Source organism: Peromyscus eremicus, chromosome 2 (assembly GCF_949786415.1).
Source record: "Peromyscus eremicus chromosome 2, PerEre_H2_v1, whole genome shotgun sequence".
NCBI lineage: Eukaryota > Metazoa > Chordata > Mammalia > Rodentia > Cricetidae > Peromyscus > Peromyscus eremicus.
The window spans coordinates 164144081-164163538 of NC_081417.1; the positions used below are offsets into that span (position 1 = coordinate 164144081).

General features: G+C 49.8%; 1 protein-coding gene across 1 annotated transcript in view; it reads right to left on the reverse strand.

The window, feature by feature from the left end:
- Positions 1-11905, reverse strand: part of Prkcz (protein kinase C zeta) — a 111531-nt gene extending 99626 nt beyond the window's left edge. The window contains exons 1-4 of the mRNA XM_059255510.1: positions 11687-11905; positions 7275-7396; positions 6079-6168; positions 4017-4067 (exon numbers count right to left, since the gene is read on the reverse strand). Of these exons, the coding sequence (XP_059111493.1) occupies positions 4017-4067; positions 6079-6168; positions 7275-7396; positions 11687-11757 (334 nt within the window). The 5' untranslated portion in view covers positions 11758-11905. The remainder of the gene's footprint in view (positions 1-4016; positions 4068-6078; positions 6169-7274; positions 7397-11686) is intronic.
- Between the last annotated feature and the right edge of the window lie 7553 nt (positions 11906-19458).

A 19458-nucleotide genomic window follows, 5' to 3' on the forward strand; every position in this document is an offset into this window, starting at 1 on the left:
TATAGTTTCAGAAGTTGAAGAAACTTACAAAAGAGATGTAAAGTTTATAAGGCTGAGAAACATAAAAGTTTAAGTTATTTATCTAAAAAGACGTTTTAAGGTATAAAAAGACCTTTTTAGGATGGTAATACAAGTTGTGACAAGAAATGGTTTGGGTATAAAACTTTGGTCTAAGTTAGGATAGATAACGGAGTATTTTTTCTAAATTTGCCAAATGCAAATGAACTGGACATTTAAATGTAATTCTTTTTTTTTTTTTTTTTTTTTTTTTTTTTTGAGACAGGGTTTCTCTGTGTAGCTTTGCGCCTTTCCTGGGACTCACTTGGTAGCCCAGGCTGGCCTCGAACTCACAGAGATCCGCCTGGCTCTGCCTCCCGAGTGCTGGGATTAAAGGCGTGCGCCACCACCGCCCGGCCTAAATGTAATTCTTACCTGAAAATTGTTCTTATTGTATATAGTTTTACAGTGTTAGAGTTAAAACTTTTCTTTTTTTATTTAGACGAAAAGGAGGAAATGTAGAATATCCCTTTACACTGTGTGAAGATGTGTCACTGTGACTAGTTTAATAAAAAGCTAAACAGCCAATAGCTAGGCAGAAGGTATAGGCGGGACTTCTGGACAGAGAGGTCTGGGAAGAAGAAAGGTCTGGGAAGAAGAAAGGTGAAGTTACCAGCCGGATGCAGAGGAAGCAGGACATGCAGGAAGAGAGGTAAAAAAGCCATGAGCCATGTGACAGCACATAAATAAATAGAAATAGGTTAATTTAAGTTATAAGAGCTAGAAACAAGCCTAAGCCAAGGCCGAGCTTTCATAATTAATAAGTCTCAATGTCATGATTTGGAGGCTGGCAGACCAAAAAGGCCTGCTACAACTGGCCAGCACGGCACGCTCAGTTAGATACTCCCTTGTTCCATGTCAACCAGGTCCTTCAAAGTTTTCAAACTTGTATCCACCGCTGGCTATGATCTATCCATGTGTCTGTCCGTCCATCTCACACTGTCCTAACGAAACTCAAGGAGGTTCACCCTTGTCATTTACATCCCACCAGGCTGAGCCTCTTCATTGACCCTCAGCAAAACTATAAACACAAAGGTCCTTGTAGGCAGCAAAGTCACACAGTTCCCTTGGGTGACAGGAACAGACATCAAGGGGCAAGTGTTACACACTGGGGAGACAGGACACCAACACAGACCGGGAGACCCTCTCTCAGGATCCTATTGCTTCATACACTCCAGGCCCCGAGAGATTAGAGCCTTTCTACACCCCAGTACACCAGCCAGCCAGGGCATGATCCATAAGCTGGAGAGAAGGCCCCTGGCTTGTCAATCATCTTCTGTGGTGCTCAGTTCAAGACCTTCTGATCTCAGCAAAGGTTCTATGGAATGTTCTGACAAAACTGAGTGTCTATCAGAGACTGAGCCACCCCAGCAAGCATCTCAAGGACCTACTCATGTGGCCAGGTCAGCCACATTTCCTGCATGCCCACAGGGTGATATGGACCTACCTTGTCACACCCGACTTCTACTCTTCAGCAGAGTCCCCAAGCTCTTGACATCCAGTGACACTACTGTATGGCAACATCCCACCAACTCAAGGCACCCTCCCTACAGCATCCACACACATCTGGGCTACCCTCTTGCCCTGTGGTCACAGGGGCCGCACGGAGACTCTCGTGATATAAGGTAGAACATATGAACACAATCTTGTCACCACAACCAAAAAGTCATCCAGGTAACATACAGACACCACCTGAAACACACCTGCTGACGAGCAGTGTGAAAGTCAAGGAATAAGACAGACAGGAAAACCTCAACTTCCCTCCTGAGCCGCTTTATTTTGTTCTTTTTTTTTTTTAAATTTTAGAACTTTATTATTATTGTGTGAGCATGTATATGTGCGTATGATGTGTCTGAGTACAGGTACATGTGTGCCATAGTGTGATATACACGTGTGTATGATGTGTCTGAGTACAGGTACATGTGTGCCATAGTGTGATATACACGTGTGTATGATGTGTGTGAGTACAGGTACATGTGTGCCATAGTGTGATGTACACGTGTGTATGTGTGTGAGTACAGGTACATGTGTGCCATAGTGTGATATACATGTGTGTATGATGTGTGTGAGTACAGGTACATGGGTGCCATAGTGTGATGTACATGTGTGTATGATGTGTGTGAGTACAGGTACATGGGTGCCATAGTGTGATATATGTGTGTGTATGATGTGTGTGAGTACAGGTACATGTGTGCCACGGTGTGTGTCTGGAGGTCAGAGCATAACTCTGTAGAACTGGCTGTCTTCTGCTTTTTTTTACATGGATTCCAGGGATTGAACTCAGGTCATTAGGCAACAACTGAGCCATGTTACCAGCCTCTGCCTTATTTTATTGTTTTACATACTCATAAAGATATACTGTCTAAAGCTGGGCGGTGGTGGCGCACGCCTTTAATCCCAGCACTCGGGAGGCAGAGCCAGGCGGATCTCTGTGAGTTTGAGGCCAGCCTGGGCTACCAAGTGAATTCCAGGAAAGGCGCAAAGCTACACGGAGAAACCCTGTCTCGAAAAACAAAAACAAACAAACAAACAAACAAACAAAAAGATATACTGTCTAGATACCTGTCCCTCCGTGGGACATGGGCACCCCAGAGGGAGGGTCTGGAGCATCAGGGAGTACTCCACAGGACCTGGAAACACAACACGCTGGCCACTTATCCTAAGAACTCTGCACAGGCTGCCTGGGACTTGGGCTGGAAGGTTCCGTGTCCTGGGTTCCACACCACCCAGTTTGTCAAAGGCCTCTTTAGGCAACACCCCCATATACACACATACAAACCTGACCGATATTCTCTCTTGGCTTCCTACCCTGTGTCCCTGGGCTGGTTCCCCTTCTCGCCAGAGGCAAAACACATAGGTTAAGCACCCGCCTCCCTCTAATCACACTGGGTTGTGCAACTTCAGGTACTTCTCCTTCACTGACCAGGTAAGCCAAAGTTGTCACTTCCAGGACCGTGCCACCCCTTAACACCTAAGCATGGTCTCCAGGACACAATCAGAGGCAAAGACAAAGCTCCCCTTGGATAACACCACTCTGAGACCTGCTTCCCTCATCTCCTACCAACAGACCAAAAGGGGGAAATGAACAGATCAGCACAAGACAGGGAGAGGACAAGAACTCCAGGCCCGGATGGTCCGCACGGGGCAGGCGGTGGTACAGATGCACAGGTGCAGCGTCCACGTGTTCTGACCCGGGCATTTTCCTCATGGGACAAATCAGGGCCTTCTACTATGCCACCTCACAACCAAGCCCACCACACCTCCTACCCTCACCTCCCCCACTGCCAACAAAGCACCAGTCAGCCACATCACATCCACGGAAACCATGAGGGAGCCAGCCAAAGTGCAAAGAGCTCTTGAGTTACAGTACTGTTCACGCTGCAGTTAGATTCCTCACCAAGGTAAACGACTCTGGGTCCCAGGGCCCTGCTTCACACAAGGCACTCACCCACTGCCCTGACATAATGGATCAGCAGTTCTACCTGTAGCACCTGGCACATGTTAAAAGGAAATTTAAAATTGGAGTCAGGCGGTGGTGGCACATGTCTTTAATCCCAGCACTTGGGAGGCAGAGCCAGGCGGATCTCTGTGAGTTCGAGGCCAGCCTGGGCTACAGAGTGAGTTCCAGGACAGGCTCCAAAACTATACAGAGAAACCCTGTCTTGAAAAATAAATACATACATACATACATACATACATACATACATAAAATGGAGCAGTCAGGCTGACGGGATGGCTCTGTGGTTAAGACTTCTGGCTGCTCTTGCAGAGAACCTGGGTTTGATTCCCAGCACCCACATGGTGGCTGATAACTATAATTCCAGTTTCAGGGGATCTGATGCCCTCTTCTGGCCTCTGCAGGCACCAGGGCTCATGTGGTGCACAGACACACATACAGGCAAAACACCAATATACATAAAGTTAAATCAAATTACATTTTAAAAAAATTGAACACTCACTGTCTTCTCCAGGACAAGGCATGCCTGGCTGTTCTGGAATGCTTGGGAAAACTGGATAAAAAGAAACAAAATGATAAAGTTAGTGATCACTGTGCCATTAACACTGTCTCTCGGGGAAAGTCCTGCCCTGAGCCAAAGTGTTCCCCACAGACCCCTTGAGGACCAGGAAGACATTCCGCAGCAGAACCTCAGAATCCCGAGAACATGTCCATGCTAAACCCCATTTGTAAGGTTCCAGGGAAAAGGATTTTGGAGGGCAGAGTTGTCAAAGGAAAACTAGCAGTTCTCATTAATAAAGTAGCCCAGACACAACAAAGGACAGCAAGTATCTTAAAAATTGACTCTAAAAAGCTGCACTAGGAACTAAACCTGGTCTTGAGAATGCTAGGTGGTTCTCTTCCACTGAGCCACAGGGTCCACGTCCCTGGCCCTTTTTACTTTTTATTTTGAAACAAAGTCTTGTTAAGCTGGCATTCACTAACTCTATAGCACAAGTCTGTCTTGAACTTTCTCAGTTTATCTACCTCCATTTCTCAACAAGCCTACACCATGAGGCTCGGCAAAACTTAAGTTTCTATGTCAGCATGATGGTTCAGTATGTAAACACACCTATCATCAAGCCTGAGGAACTGAGTTCTGCTGTGGGATGTCTTCTGTGTGCTGTGAATGTGTGACTCCCACTGGATAATAAATAAAGCTGTTTTGGCCTATGGCAAGAAAGCTTACAGCCAGGTGAGAAAAAGAAGCAGAGATACAGACAGAAGAAGGGCAGAGTCGAGAGCTGCCAGCCGCCAAAGGAGCAACAAGATGCCAACAGACTGGCAATGCCATGGCCACGTGGCAACACACAGATTAATAGGAATGGGTGAATTTAAGATGAAAGAGCTAGCTAATATTTTAATTAATATAAGCCTCGGAGTGATTATTTTATAAGCGTCTGAGGGACTGTGGGGCTGGGTGGGACCAGAGAAACTTCCAGCTACAGAATTTGATCCATGGGACCCACATCATGAAGAAAAGAACCAACTCATGTAAGTTGTCCTCTGATCTCCACACATGGATTGTGGCATCCATGCACATCCGTACATGCACAAATAAATGAATACAAGAATACATTTCTAATTAAGTAAATTTATTTTTATGTGCATGTGTGTGTCTGATTCAATGTGGGTGCACCCCATGCTCATGGGAGCCTGCATAAGTCAGAAAAGGCATTGGATCCCCCTGGAACTGGAGTTACAGACAGTTGTTAGCCACCATGTGAGTGCTGGGAACAGAACCCATGTCCTCTGCAAGAACAACAAGTATTCTTAACCACTAAACCATCTCTTCAATCCCATAAATTTACTTTTAAAAGCACATAAGAACATCAAAAGGTTTTTTTTTAATTCTTTTTTTTTTAAAGATTTATTTATTTATTAATTATGTATACAGTGTTCTGCCTGCATGTATACTTGCAGGCCAGAAGAGGGCACTAGATCTTATTATAGATGGTTGTGAGCCACCATGTGGTTGCTGGGAATTGAACAAAGGGCCTCTGGAAGAACAGCCAGTGCTCTTAACCGCTGAGCCATCTCTCCAGCTCCATCAAAAGGTTTTATAGTGACAGACTCCACATGGCTTCCCAACCCTTAGGTTGTCAGACAAAGATCCCATCATTGAGGAGAGTTCCTCAGGCTGTGTTCTGGTTAGTCTTGTACACATGACACAAGCCAGGGTTATCTGGGTAAGGGAACTACAACTGAAAAAATGCCTCCATCAGATTGTCCCTTAGGAAAGTCTGTGCGACATTTTCTTGATTGATGTGGGAGGACCCAGTCCACTGTGGGCAATACCACCCCTGGGTAGGTATGTCTGCATAAGCTCCTGCCTCCAGGTTTCTGCCCCAGCTTCCCTTGATGACGGACTGTGATCAGGATGTGTAAGCTAAATAAACCCTTTCCTCCCCAAGTAGCTTCAGTTACAGTGTTTGCCATAGCAGCAGGAAGCAAACTAAGATAGGCCATTTGTTTCTACAGACTAAGTGGACAGATGAAAAGTCTGCTCTAGATCTCTCACTTACCATGGATGATGAGCACTTCATCTCTGCCCTGACAGGCCAGCCGGAAAGCTTCTTCCAGCTCCATCTGTGAGGACACGGTACATGGGTCACCTAGCGGGTGGAGGCAAGAGGCACCAATGAGGCTACAGAAGTATGAAGGCAGAGGCCTGAGCTACTCAGCACTTCAAAGTCTCATTGTTCATGATCAGCACTGAGCAGGGGTGGGAGATTCCAGAACAGCCATCCAAACCAATGAGTTAATTTCCCCTCATGGGACCTGAGTGTCCCATGTAAGAACCTATCAATCGCCAGGTGGTGGTGGCGCATGCCTTTAATCCCAGCACTTGGGAGGCAGAGCCAGGAGGATCTCTGTGAGTTCAAGGCCAGCCTGGTCTACAGAGCGAGATCCAGGACAGGCACCAAAACTACACAGAGAAACCCTGTCTCGAAAACCAAAAAAAAGAAAAAAAAAGAACCTTTCAATCCCCAGAAGGAAGTCATGTTCACTCACACAAAGCCTTGGGAGCTCTAAGAGCTTGCTAGGCAGCCCTAGAACTTCCTCCTAGGTGGCCTAGGTAAAGTCTCGATGGATGCAGAGATGCACACAGCCAGCCCATGTGCCAGTAGTTCTGCTGAAACAGGAGCGGCGTGTGCATGTGCTCTGCCTAATCTGTCAGCTGTGAAAAGGGGTCTCTCCTGGCCGTCCCATCTCAACCCAGTTTTCTATGAGTCTGAATGTGGGAGAGAAAGAGGAGAAAGGAGGAAATAGAGACAAGGACAGAGGGACACAGAGAAAACAATAGAGGTAGAGGAGGGGCAGAAAGGAGGGAGAGACGAGAGGAGGAGAAAGGAAAGAGGAGAGAGAGATGAGAAGAGAGAAAAGGGTGTGACGAAGTAAGAGAGACGAGAAAGTGGGGAGGAGAGAGCGAGAGAGATCAAGAGGTGGGAAACTGAAATGAAGAGTTAGTCCTTCCTAAAGCGGCTGCCAGAACACCCCAGGAGAGGGACAGTCAGGGAAGGCGCTGTGCAAGCTCGAGGCACCCCGCACAGCAGGAGCACCCCCTTTTGCCTTGCTCTCAGTGCTGTCTCAGATCCTGTTCACTCATTTGCAGCCACTGTACTGAGGTAGCTGGTTCTAACAAGTTCAGCTGTACTTGGGGGAGGCTGCTTAGCCTAAGCCCTGGAGCTCAGGCTGACCGTCCCAAGACTGGGGCTACCTTCACTGTCCACCCACTTGAGGGTGAGTGGGTGCTGCTGGTGCAGGCCACACATGTCTCGCACTTCCTCACAGAGGTCCTTGAATGTTGTCATGGCATCCACGCTGGTGATCAGGATGTCCCTGGGACAAAGAGGACAGGGATATCTGTCATGGGGATCACATCTGAATCCGACCAAACGCTGCTTAGTTAGCCAAGTTACTGATTAAAAAAAATGAAGATCTTTCCCAAAGACAATATGACAGCCTCCCCCCCCCAACACAAAATAGAACCAGTGACCAGTTTTAAAAACGACCCCCCCATGGGCTGGAGAGATGGCTCATCTTCCAGAGAACCTGGGTTCAATTCCCAGTGTCCACATGGCCACTCACAACTGTCTGCAACTCTAAGAACTGACACCTTCACACAGACATACATGCAGGCAAAACACCAATGCAAATAAAATATAATTAAAAAAAAAAGACCTCCATGACTCTATAGAAAACCAAGTTAAAGTGACAGAAGGTGCCCCCTAGTGGAGGCCTGGGGCCAAGCAACCGCATCATTGGGCACCCAAAGAGAACTCCAGGATGCAGACACAAATCTGTTAGCTTCGTTTGCGTAAAACACCATAGTCAAGCCTCTCCCCAAAACCTTGAAGATGAAAACCAGGGCATGTCATCCAGAAAAAGGAGAGGAGAATAATTGATTAATTAAAGCAGCTCTTGAACATCCTGGTAGGACCTGACCCACCTCCACCCCAGTGTAGCAGTAACAATTCTGGAAGGAATGTTTCTTGGCAAATCAAATCTCAGAATGCCATTGTCTTTTATCTTGTCATTCCCAAATAGGATTTAGACCTCTGTAGTAGGAGATGGCTCAGAGACATGCCATGGAGGAGGAAAATGAAAAGTGGGGGGGGGGGGGACAGGCTGCTCCCCTTTACTCCTTATAAGGAAGGGCAGGCAACAAGTTTCCATGGAAACTAAGCAGGAACCACACCCTCACTGACGCTGCAGTAAAAATCAACTCATGTCTCACATCCATGGAGAGAAGGCTTAGGAAGGAAACCTGAAAAGCCCTGAAACGGAAATGCCAGCCAGGGTTGCTGTTGACCCCTTCACTTCCCCACTGGGCTATCTAAACTGGGTCACACAACTGCCTATAAACAAAGTCTTTGTCCACTGACAACATTCAGAGCACCTACCCAGCCCCCAACAAACCAGCAGGGCCTTCAGGGTCCTACCTGGCCCATGGATCTCACCCACTCTGTAGGACCAGGGAGAGATGTCCCAGCTGCCCCCTTTTCCTACAAGACCAGCCAGCCAACCCCTGCACAGGCCCCCCTCCCCGCCACTTGCCACAGGAACTGATCCTGATCCTACTCGCCACAGCCTGTAGAATCATGGCAGGAAACAAAACTGAGGAACAGAGAGACTCCAAACACCAAGCCCCCATCCCCAGGCACCTGTCACCTGATGTCACCCTGACAAAGTGCCCACACTGCCCAGCATACTCAGCATTGGCCAGCCTTGCAACTGGGAACTCTGGAAATCAGGTCTGAAATCCCTCTCTTGGACTGTAGCACGAATCTTATAAAGGTCTTATTAATAAAATCATACCCGGAACCAGGTATTGGGTTAAAGCTGGAAGATCAGAGAAGCAGAACAAGCCACAGCCACCTCACCTTGCCAATTCCTCAGTTGATCCTGTTTCCTCAGACTGGATGCCTCTGAGTCCTCATCCAGAATGAATCTCAGCTGAACAGTTGGTCAAAAGCCTAAAAGCTTAACCCGCTCTAGTTCCTGGTCCTCACACCTTATATACCTTTCTGCTTTCTGCCATCACTTCCTGGGACTAAAGGCGTGTGTCACCATGCCTGGCTGTTTCCAGTGTGGCTTTGAACTCACAGAGATCCAGACGGATCTCTGCCTCTGGAATGCTAGGATTAAAGGCGTGTGCTACCACTGCCAAACCTCTAAGTTTAATATTAGGGCTGTTCTGTTCTCTGACCCCCAGACAAGTTTATTGGGGTGCACAATATATCAACCACATTGGACCTCTGCCTGAACCCAACTGGAAGCTATCCTCCACCCACACCCTTCAGTGCCCAGAGGACAGGTGTGAGACCTCGGTGCTTTGGAGGTGCCACATGAAGCTGAACTACCACCCTGGTCACATCTCACCTGAGTCAGAAGGGTGAACCTGCCTCATGACAAAACTCTAAGCAAGAGTGTCTCACAGAAGTTAGGACCAGCCTGGATGGACCACCCATTCCTGACTTTTGCACCTTCAAGGACCATAGCAGGCCCTCCAACATGAAAGTTTGTAACAAGAGCCTCAGGAGGGAAGACCCACCATCTGTGATGTCTGAAATTTCAGAAAAGCAGGCACCTCCACTTTGAATGTCACCTGTAATCCCCTGAGAGCACGGTGTTGCCTGACACCCCCCAAACAGAGGTGACCACTGGTGGCAGCACTCTGATCTCAAGCCTCAAAGGGACCGAGGGACAACAGGAGGGCGAACGGCCGTCACATTACTGTTCTAAGGACCGGACTGTATCTATGACTCAGCTGTGGCTCCGTCACCTTCCTCAGGGCTGATCTTACCCCATGCCCCCAGAACACTGCCTTCCCGGAGAGAACTCCCCCCCCCCCCCCAAACACAGCCAACCTTCACAGCTCAGACAGTATCTCTGCATTTCTTACATCACTGCCCAGGGTCTCAAGCTCTAGAGAGGGACCCAGTTGGCCGATTCCAGGGTAAATGGGGAGGAAGGCTGGAAAGGAGCCCCTTCCAGGGGAAGATGAAAGGAGAGGGGTACAGAGGGAGCGGGGAGTGGGGGAGTAGGCAGAAAGGGAAGAGGACAGGAAGGGGTGGGGAAAGGGAGAGGAAGGGGTGGGGGGGCTCCACTTTTGTCCGCTGAGGAAACTGGAGTCAACAGGTTGAATTACACTGCCAGTAACCAAAGTGCTCCCCAGGGGCACAAGGGAGGGAGGGGTGGGCAAGACTGACAAGTCCAGGACAGGGACACTGTTCAAGGTGAGCCATGACCCCAAGGTAGTGGCTGAAGCTGCCCTAAGGGAAGGGTGGATCCCATTCCCAAGGCCCTGGGCTTTAAAGAACCAACCCTGAACATGTGTTGCTCAGCTTGGGGGTTCCAGGCAGAAGGGACAGTCTCAGCATTAACAGGCTCACTACAGAATCCACAAGTCTGAGGACACAGCTAAGCGGTCCCTTTTAGCAGGGGCACTGCAGGCCTGAGTCAAGGCTGCAGACTTGACATCTTCAGATGGGGCGGCTGCGAGTCCCCCAGAGATCTTTCTTCCTCTGGCTCTAGCAGAAACCCCACCTCTAAGCCCAGGATCGCCAGAAGTTAGCCATAGTGAGAGGGAACTGTCTGGAATATTTCCATAACAAACTGTGGGGCCAGGTAGTCCCTCAGGCTGGAAAGCAAACCTCTGCCCAGGCAAGGAATCACCTCTTGTCTCTGTGGCTGGGATCAGCCACTCTGTAAAACTCTCAGGAATGCCGAGAGCCCAGTTCAGTCACAGGGCCAGCATTCCACTCCACTCCCTTCCTCCTTTCCAAGAGCAGTGACCCTCGACCCTTGACCTGGGAGTATCCAAGTCAGTTCCAGGAGACACGGCACCGGCACCATTGGAAGCAGTCAAATCGTTAGGCCTCCACCGCCTTCTGTCTACACAATCAGAGCAACAAGATCATGGGATTCTCCAGGCGAGCCTGGGCTGACCAGCCACCAGAACACAGGCTCCATCACTCCGCTCCCATCACTCAATGCTCCTGGGCAGCCATACTGACCACTGTCAAGTGCCCAATGCCTCCATTTCCCCTAAAAACAAGGCGGAATCCAGGGCTCAGGACCGAGGCCAGCCATCAAAACCACCTCCAGGGAAGTGACGGAATAGTCCATCATTCGTGTCCTTAAAGACAGCGTAGGACCGTATTTTTTCTGGACATCTCCAAAAGTTCTCCTGTCCCCCAAACAAAAGTCACGAAAATGTGCCCTTATGTTCCCACAAGGGCAGGCATTCTTCTTGTGGATGCCTTCACCTGGCTCAAAGGTTTTCCTTACATTTAAACCGAGACCGATTTAAATAATCTTGTTGGGTTTTTTTTTTTAATGCACCAGAAGTTTTCACAATCTGATGAAAACTTTTGACATGCAAGTTTGTCCTTAAAGTCCCTAACCAACTGCGACCATGGCGAGGAGCGCAACAACTCGGCCTACTGCGCGCGCCCAGAGAGCAACAGAGACCCGGAGCGTGCCCCGCCCTCGAGGCTTCCCTCCGGCCACATTCAAGGGCACCACAGCAGCTCCCTGCCTCCCTCGCGCGCAGCACCCCCGACGGCCCCAGGGCTCCACCGCCGCGCGCCCCGTTTTGCCCACCGTCGGGCGCCGAGCGCTCACCCGCCGTAGTGAGCCTTCAGACGGACGCGGCCGCCGCTCCCGTCCATCTTGGAGTCCGTCCGGCTGGGCATGGCGCGCTCCGCCGGCCGCCGTCAGCGCCGCGTCCAGGTCGCTCGGGCCATGGCTAGCGGCCCCGGCAAAGGGCCGGGTTGCCAGGCGGGGCGGACGGCGGAACGCGGAAGGGAGCGCGCAGCGCGGGACCGACGGCGCCGGCCGCGCCAACTCCGCGGAACTTGGGAGGCGTGCGGGGCGGGGGGCGCATTGGGCAGGGGCGGAACCTGGCCGTCTAGACGGCCAATCCACGGGGCGGGTGGCACCTGTAGCCAATGAAAGCTCCTCGGGGCCTCCACCTGAGCCAATCCTCGGGGGGCCTCACGGCCGCGGCCCAATGATGAGCGCACAGGACGGACTACCTGTCGGGCGGAGCGCGGCCACCTGCGGCCAATGGGAACGCGCGCGGTGTGGCTTTGCCCGGCAACGAGCGGCGACCTGTATTGCCCAGGGACTGCCTGGCCCCTCGGCACAGTCCTTCTGAGTCTCCTGGGACTGTGGTGCCGAAAAGCCAGGCAAACTTGTTGGAGGTGCAAGTTGTCCGGCGCTTTCAGACCCTCGGCGTGTGAACTCTGCGGGATCCCGGAGACCGCAAGGAGCTGAGCACCTAGTCAAGATGCTAGCTGGTCTGGCTCTCCGGTCCCAGCCCCCCAATTGCACCGGGAGACATCCCAGACAGGGAAAGCCTGTCTACACTCGCTGCCTCTGCTCCAGTTCACTTGTCGGCCGGACAGATCTGGCCAATCGCAAGGCATTCTTAGTTCTTCGTTTTACATTCCACACGTCCCTGGTTCTTCTTGGTGCCAGGCACTGGGGTGACCCTGGAAGGCCGAAGAGACGCAGCCGCCCTAGTCTTCTTGTCTACAGAGTGAGTTCCAGGACTAGGGCTACACAGAGGAACCCTGTCTCGGGGAGTGGGGCGTGTGTGTGTGGCAGCACTTGAAGTAGATGACCAGCAGGCTGCCAAAAGGTGTTTTCTAGGGAGAACACAGGATCCAAGACTAGAAAACACCTTTTGGCAGCCTGCTGGTCATCTACTTCAAGTGCTGCCACACACACCCCCTACTCCCCGCCCCACTCCCCGAGACAGGGTTCTTCTGTGTAGCCCTAGTCCTGGAACTCACTCTGTAAACAAGGCTGGCCTCCAATACTTGAGATCCACCTGCCTCTGTCTCCCGAGTGCTGGAGTTAAAGGAATGTACCACCAACGCCCAGCTTCAAGTACTTTTTAAACGCTTCGTCCTTTAAAGAAAAAAAAAAAAAATAGTGGCACACCTGTAATCCCAGCATTAGAGAAGCTGAGACAGGAGGACCTGGAGCCATAGGCCAGTCTGGGCTACATCCCAGGAGTGTCTCAGATAATTAAAAAAAAACAAAAAACCGGCCGGGCGGTGGTGGCGCACGCCTTTAATCCCAGCACTCGGGAGGCAGAGGCAAGCGGATCTTTGTGAGTTCGAGGCCAGCCTGGTCTCCAAAGCGAGTTCCAGGAAAGGCGCAAAGCTACACAGAGAAACCCTGTCTCGAAAAGAAAGAAACACACACACACACACACACACACACACACACACACACAAAAAAAAACCTTTTGACTCTAAACCTGATGGTTTCTCAGTAACCTCTGTACAGTCTCCCGGAGCTGTATACTACTCCTTATCCTCACCCCATCTCTGCTTGCTTTAGAACACTGCTCCACCTCACTTTCACCACTCACTCCAAGGCTATACGTATAACCATCAACTCTCAATTAAAAAAAAAGTTATAGGACAGACTTTCACCATGCAGCCCAGGCTCTCAAGTGCTGAGATTACAGATGTATGCGACCACACTGAGCTCTCAGACATGTGTTTATCTTAGTACTGGGAACTGAACTTAGGGCCTTGCACATACTAAGCAAGTACTCTACCACAGGCTACATCCCTTGATTGTTTTTCAACGTTTTGTTTATTTATCTTTTTGTTTTGTTTATTTTTTAAAGATTTAGTTTTATTTTACGTATATGCATATTATTTTGCCAGCATGTGTCTTGGTGTGTATTTGCACACCTCGTAGATGCAGTGCCTGAAGAGGCCCGAAAAGGGAATCAGGCCCACCCTGGGACGGGAGTTACACTCAATTGTGAGATGCGATGTGAGTGTGGGAACCAAACTCAGATCCTCTGCAAGAGCAGCCCGTGCACTTAATCACTGAACCATCACTGCATGTGGAGACCCACAGAGGTTTCCTAGTGAGAACTTACTCAGAGAATCTGGGCTTGCTTTACCTAGCAGGGCTGCATAATTGGTGCTTTGGTCATGGGGATGGTTACCAGGTGTTTGGAAGGGTCCTGTACTTGGCTGTACGGTGTGCTTTGATCTTGAAAGTGGAAGGTCTTTTGCCTCTCTCCTTGGCATGTTATAAAAAGCCCTTTCTTTTCAATAAAGGGTGAGGCTATTGGGTATTAATCCAGGCCCTCCCGAAGCTATCCTGTGTTTCTATCTTTCTTCTCGTCATCTAGGTCTCTCTTTCTATCTGATATTTTCTTATCCCTCTCTCCTCCTCCTAAGAACCCTAAAAAAGGTGGGAAAGGTAGGAGCTGGACTCCCACAGACTCCCACAACTGCAGCTCCTCAACATTTATTTTATTTCTTGAGACAGCACCTCACTAAACTGCCCGGGCCAACGTTGGATTGTCAATCTGTGTGCCTCAGTCTTCCAAGTAAGATGGCAGGTCTGAATTAGGCATTGCTGCTCGGACTTTTTTTTACTTTTTTGTTTTTTTTTTTTTTTTTTAAAGATTTATTTATTTATTATGTCTACAGTGTTCTGCCTGCACATATCCCTGCAAGCCAGAAGAGGGCACCAGATCTCATTACAGATGGTTGTGAGCCACCATGTGGTTGCTGGGAATTGAACTCAGGACCTTTGGAAGAACAAGCAGTGCTCTTAACCTCTGAGCCATCTCTCCAGCCCCTTGTTTGTTTTTTGAGAGAGGGTTTCCCTGTGTAGCCCTGGAACTCTCTCTGTAGACCAGGCTGGCCTGGAGTTCAGAGATCTGCCTCCTCTGCCTCCCAAGTGCTGGGATTAAAGGCATGCTCTACCGTGCCCAGTTTACTTTTGACAGCAACAGGCAGCTACAGGGTGCTATTCTCCAAAGCTCCACCTACTTCCTCTGGTCACACAGCCTTTATATTTTACTTTTTATTTTTGATTGTTTAAGACAAGGGCTCCCTATGTGGCCCCAACTGGTCTAGAACTTGTGACCCTCTTGACTCATTAAGTACTGCTATGCCCTGTCACATGACCTGTCAATTTGGGTGCCCAGGCCCTCAGATATTGGTGGCTTCTCAAGCAGATGCTCTCCAAGCCCTGACCAAGCCTCATGTTCCTCCACATCTTTCCAGGCCTCCTTCTACCTGCATGCTCCTGAAAGTTCCCTTAGCATCCTCATTCCCAGGGCAACCATGGATATCCCTTTCCTCCAAAGGCTCTATACCAAAGGCCCCCCCCCAACCCCCAACCCCGGTCCCCTCCAGCACCTTACATACCCCCTGCTAATTCTCATAGTTTCACCTTCAACATTGTAGCATGAATCTTAAAAGGTCTTATTAAAAAAAACAAACCCAGAGCCAGGTATTGGGGTGTGTGCTGAAAGATCAGAGAGACAGAACCAGCCACAGCTAACCTCATCTCGACAACTTCTCAGCCAATCCTGTTTCCTCAAACTGGAAGCCTCTGAGTCCTCATCCGGAATGAATCTCAGCTGAACTGCTGCTAAAAGCCTAAAAGCTTAACAACTTCTAGTTCCTGGTCCTCACGCCTTAATATACCTCTCTGCTTCCTGTCATCACTTCCTGGGATTAAAGGTGTGTGTCACCATGCCTAGTTGTTTCCAGTGTGGCTTTGAACTCACAGAGATCTGGATGGATCTCTGCCTCCAGAATGCTAGGATTAAAGGTATGTGTGCCATCATTTTCTGGCCTCTATGTCTGTCTAGCGGCTGTTCTGTTCTCTGACCCCAGATAAGTTTATTATGGGGCACAATATATTGGGGAACACAATATCACCACACAACATGTTCTTGCAATCTAATCCTAGACCTCCCTCTGTGTTCACTATGATCCTTTGGCTTCCCTCTCTGTGCTGGAACCATTGTACAGTGTCCAGGTTCTTAAAAAAAACAAACCAGTCCATGCTGGGGTTGTAGCCCAGCGTTTAAAAGCCTCTGGTAGAAACTGGAGAAGTGGCTCAATCGTAAAGAGCACGGTTTCCCTTCCAGAAGACCCAGGTTTCGATTGCTAGCACTAGCATTCATCTAAGACTCCAGTTCTAGGAGATCTAAGGTCCTCTTCTGGTCTCCACGATTACCAACACACTTGTACACATACATACATGCAGGCAAAACAGTCACACACATCATTTTATTTTATTTTTTTTATAATTAAAAGTCTTCAGTTGTTCGCCCTTGCTCTTGAATGAAAACCGTGGTAGACAGGCTCACAGGACCTGGGACCCCAATCGTGGTTCTAGGAAAGTCCTGCTGGCCACCAGTACAGCTCCCCATGCAGAGTCCTACCTTTGTCCCCGCAGCCATCTGGAACCCACTGTAGTGTACAGTTTTTGGTACTCCCTGATGTATTGGGAAGAATGAGATAGGCCTTTGGTGAGCGAGGCAATCTGATGAGGAGAGATGATGGCACCTCTAGAATTTCCTCCCTGGCCAGCTGACCACTGGAAGAAACAGAATAGTCATGTCCCAGTAGGCAGGATGGGCTACTGGGTGTGTCCCCCAACTAGGTCCCACTGGACACAATAGCAGAAGCCATTGGGAGTTTTTCCAGCCTGGGTGGCCCTGGCCAAGGGAGTCTCTGTGGGAGCCTCAGTTCTGGGAAAGGAGACTGGGGTTACTGACAGCCTCTAGTCCTGGTGAGGCAAAGCTGGGCTTGTTGGCTTTTGGAGGGGCTCTGTTTTCCATGAGGGTGAGGAAGGGCAGTGGATCCAGGTCCCAGTCTCAGACCTTGTACAGCCAGAGGGGGGCCAGGAGAGGTGTGCAATATACTAAAGGCTGTCATCAGAACAAAGGACTGAGAGCCCTAGGGTTAATCCCAGTGTCCTAAAAGCTTCCCTAGAACCCACCCATCCCTCCCTCTGGCCTTCCTGTCCTGATGCTGGTATTTGCAAAGCAAAGCACCCCCAGGCCTATGGGGACAGGTCATAGCTGTAATTCCCACAGTCAAAATCCCAACCTGTGAGGCTCCAAGGTGAAGGGACCTGCAGGTTTCCCCTGTGAATGAAGTCGGTGTATTGCCTGGCAGTAGATGACAGTGTTTGTTCCCAAATGACCGGTGACTCCCCTCTCTGGCTAGATATTCCCATGGTCTCTCCAGGCACCTGGCACCCAGTTGTAATGAATGGGATTTCTGGGGCCACATGGGCTCCAGGGCCTCAGGCTTTGTCCACCAAGGGAGGGCAGGGTTACCACCAGCTTCCACGGACATGAGACCATTACCAGTCACAATGTGGTAGAATGGCAGGCTTCAAGAACTCCCTCCAAGATGGGAAGGGTGTGGAAGTGACCCTTGGAACCAGTGAGTTGAAGCAGACCCAGGGCAGATAGAGGGAATTGGCTGGGCAGGTGAGGCCAGATCCTTTCAGATCCACCTCCAACAGTTTCTGTGGTTCCCCAGTTTTCCATAGACACTGTATACTCCCATAGTCACAAACACAGACTGCTTCCCAAATGAAGAATGTTAGCTGGTGGTAAAAATAGAAATGGATTTTTACAGATTCAGTTTCGGAGAAGGTGAGTTAGCCAATGAAGCCCCTTCCCCGAGGCCCGGCTGCGTAGGGAGGACCCAATTGTCTGTTTTTTCACTCCCATCTCTTGGGACCAGCTTATGGGAGGTGTCTTACTATTGCTGTAATGAATCACCATGACCAGAAAGCTTGGGGAGGAAAGGGTTTATTTCACTTACACTTTCATCTAGCAGTTAATCATTGAAAGCAGTCAGGGCGGGAACTCAAACAGGGAAGGAACCTGGAGGCAGGAGCTGCTACAGAGGCCATGGAGGAGTGCTGCTTACTAGCTTGCTCAGACTGCTTATAGTACCCAGAACCACCAGCCCAGGGGTGGCACCACCCACAATGGGCTGGACCCTCCCACATCACTAATTAAGAAAATGTCCTTCAGGCCTGCCTTCAGCCCAATCTTAGGGAGGCAATTTCTCAATTGAGGTGCCCTCCCCTCAGATGACTGTAGCTTGTGACATAAAACCACAGAGGAACAGGGTAGACACTTCCACCAGGTGTGGGTGAGGGCTTCTCCCACCTCCCCGGGAGGCATGACTCGACCCTGGCCAGGCTCCCCTCTGGGTCTCTGGTAGCTAATTCTCACAGAGTCTGTGGGGGAGGGGAAACATTGCTCACCCTTCCAGATGTGAAGCTGACCTGAGCGGGCTGCGTGTGTGTGTGTGTGTGTGTGTGTGTGTGTGTGTGTGTGTGTGTGTGTGTGTGGTGTGTCTGGCAGGGACCCATCTGCTACAGGAAGGGCCCAGAGCAGTTGCTGACAGGTGCTGGGCACTCAGCTGAGGGAGGCACCTCAGCAGATGTTTCCTTTCTCTGTTAGGGATCATGGGATTTAGAGAAACCAACAGATGTGACAACTACTGCGTTCATTCATTCATTCATTCATTCATTCATCGGATGTTGCTTGAGGTCCTATTAAGTGCAGTCATAAGCCAGGATTTTCTCTTCATGCAACCTGCATGCCAGTAGAGACTGGCCCCTGTCAGTTCTGTGGGACTGGAGATGTGGCTCAGTGGTTAAGATCATTTGCGGCACAATCATGAGGACTGCACCCACATTACAAACTGGCTGTCCAGCCCAGCTCTGTGAGAAAGTTAGAGGCAGGAAGAACACCGAGCCTTGCTGGCTTTCAGCCCAGCCAAGAAAACTTGCAGGTTCAGGGAGAAACCTTGCCTCAATAGCACACAAGTACACATGGTCAGGGTTTCCTTTCTATTGTTGTGATAACACTGTGACCAAAAGTTTATTTGTTTTAGATATCGTTCAAAGTCAGAGTCCATCGAGGAAGCCAAGGCAGGAACCTGAGGAAGCAATGGAGGAACTCAGCTGTCCTGGCTTGCCCAGTTTGCTTGCTGATGCACCCCAAGGCCACCTGTCCAGGAATGGTGCCTCCCACAGTGGGTTGGGCCCTCTCACACCAATCAGCAATCAAGAAAATGCCCCACACCCCAGGGCTGTGATGGTGCATGTCTTTAATCCAGAGGCAAGCAGATCTGAGTTCCAGACCAGCCTGGTCAACAGAGGGAGTTCCAGGACAACCAGGGCTACACAGAGAAATCCTGTCTCAAAAAAGAAAAAAGAAAATGCCCACAGGCTTGCCTACAGGCCAGTTTAATGGGGGCATTTTCTCAACTGAAATTTCTTCTCAGAATGACTCAAGCTTTGTCAAATTGATAGAAAACCAACATACGTACAAATACACTCAAACGTAAACAAACAGATGGCAGGGCCAGTGTGGTGGTGCACACCTTTGATCTCAGCGCTAGAGAGGCAGAGGCAGGCGGATCTGTGTGAGTTCAAGGCCAGCCTGGTCTACAGAGTGAGTTCCAGGACAGCCAAGGGTGTAGCTGGAGCGCTTCTCTCCAGGTCCCACCAAGCCCCCGCAGAAGTTGTTTTTAGCTCCGTTTTGAATTGGTTATTAAATATTGTCAGGTTTAAGG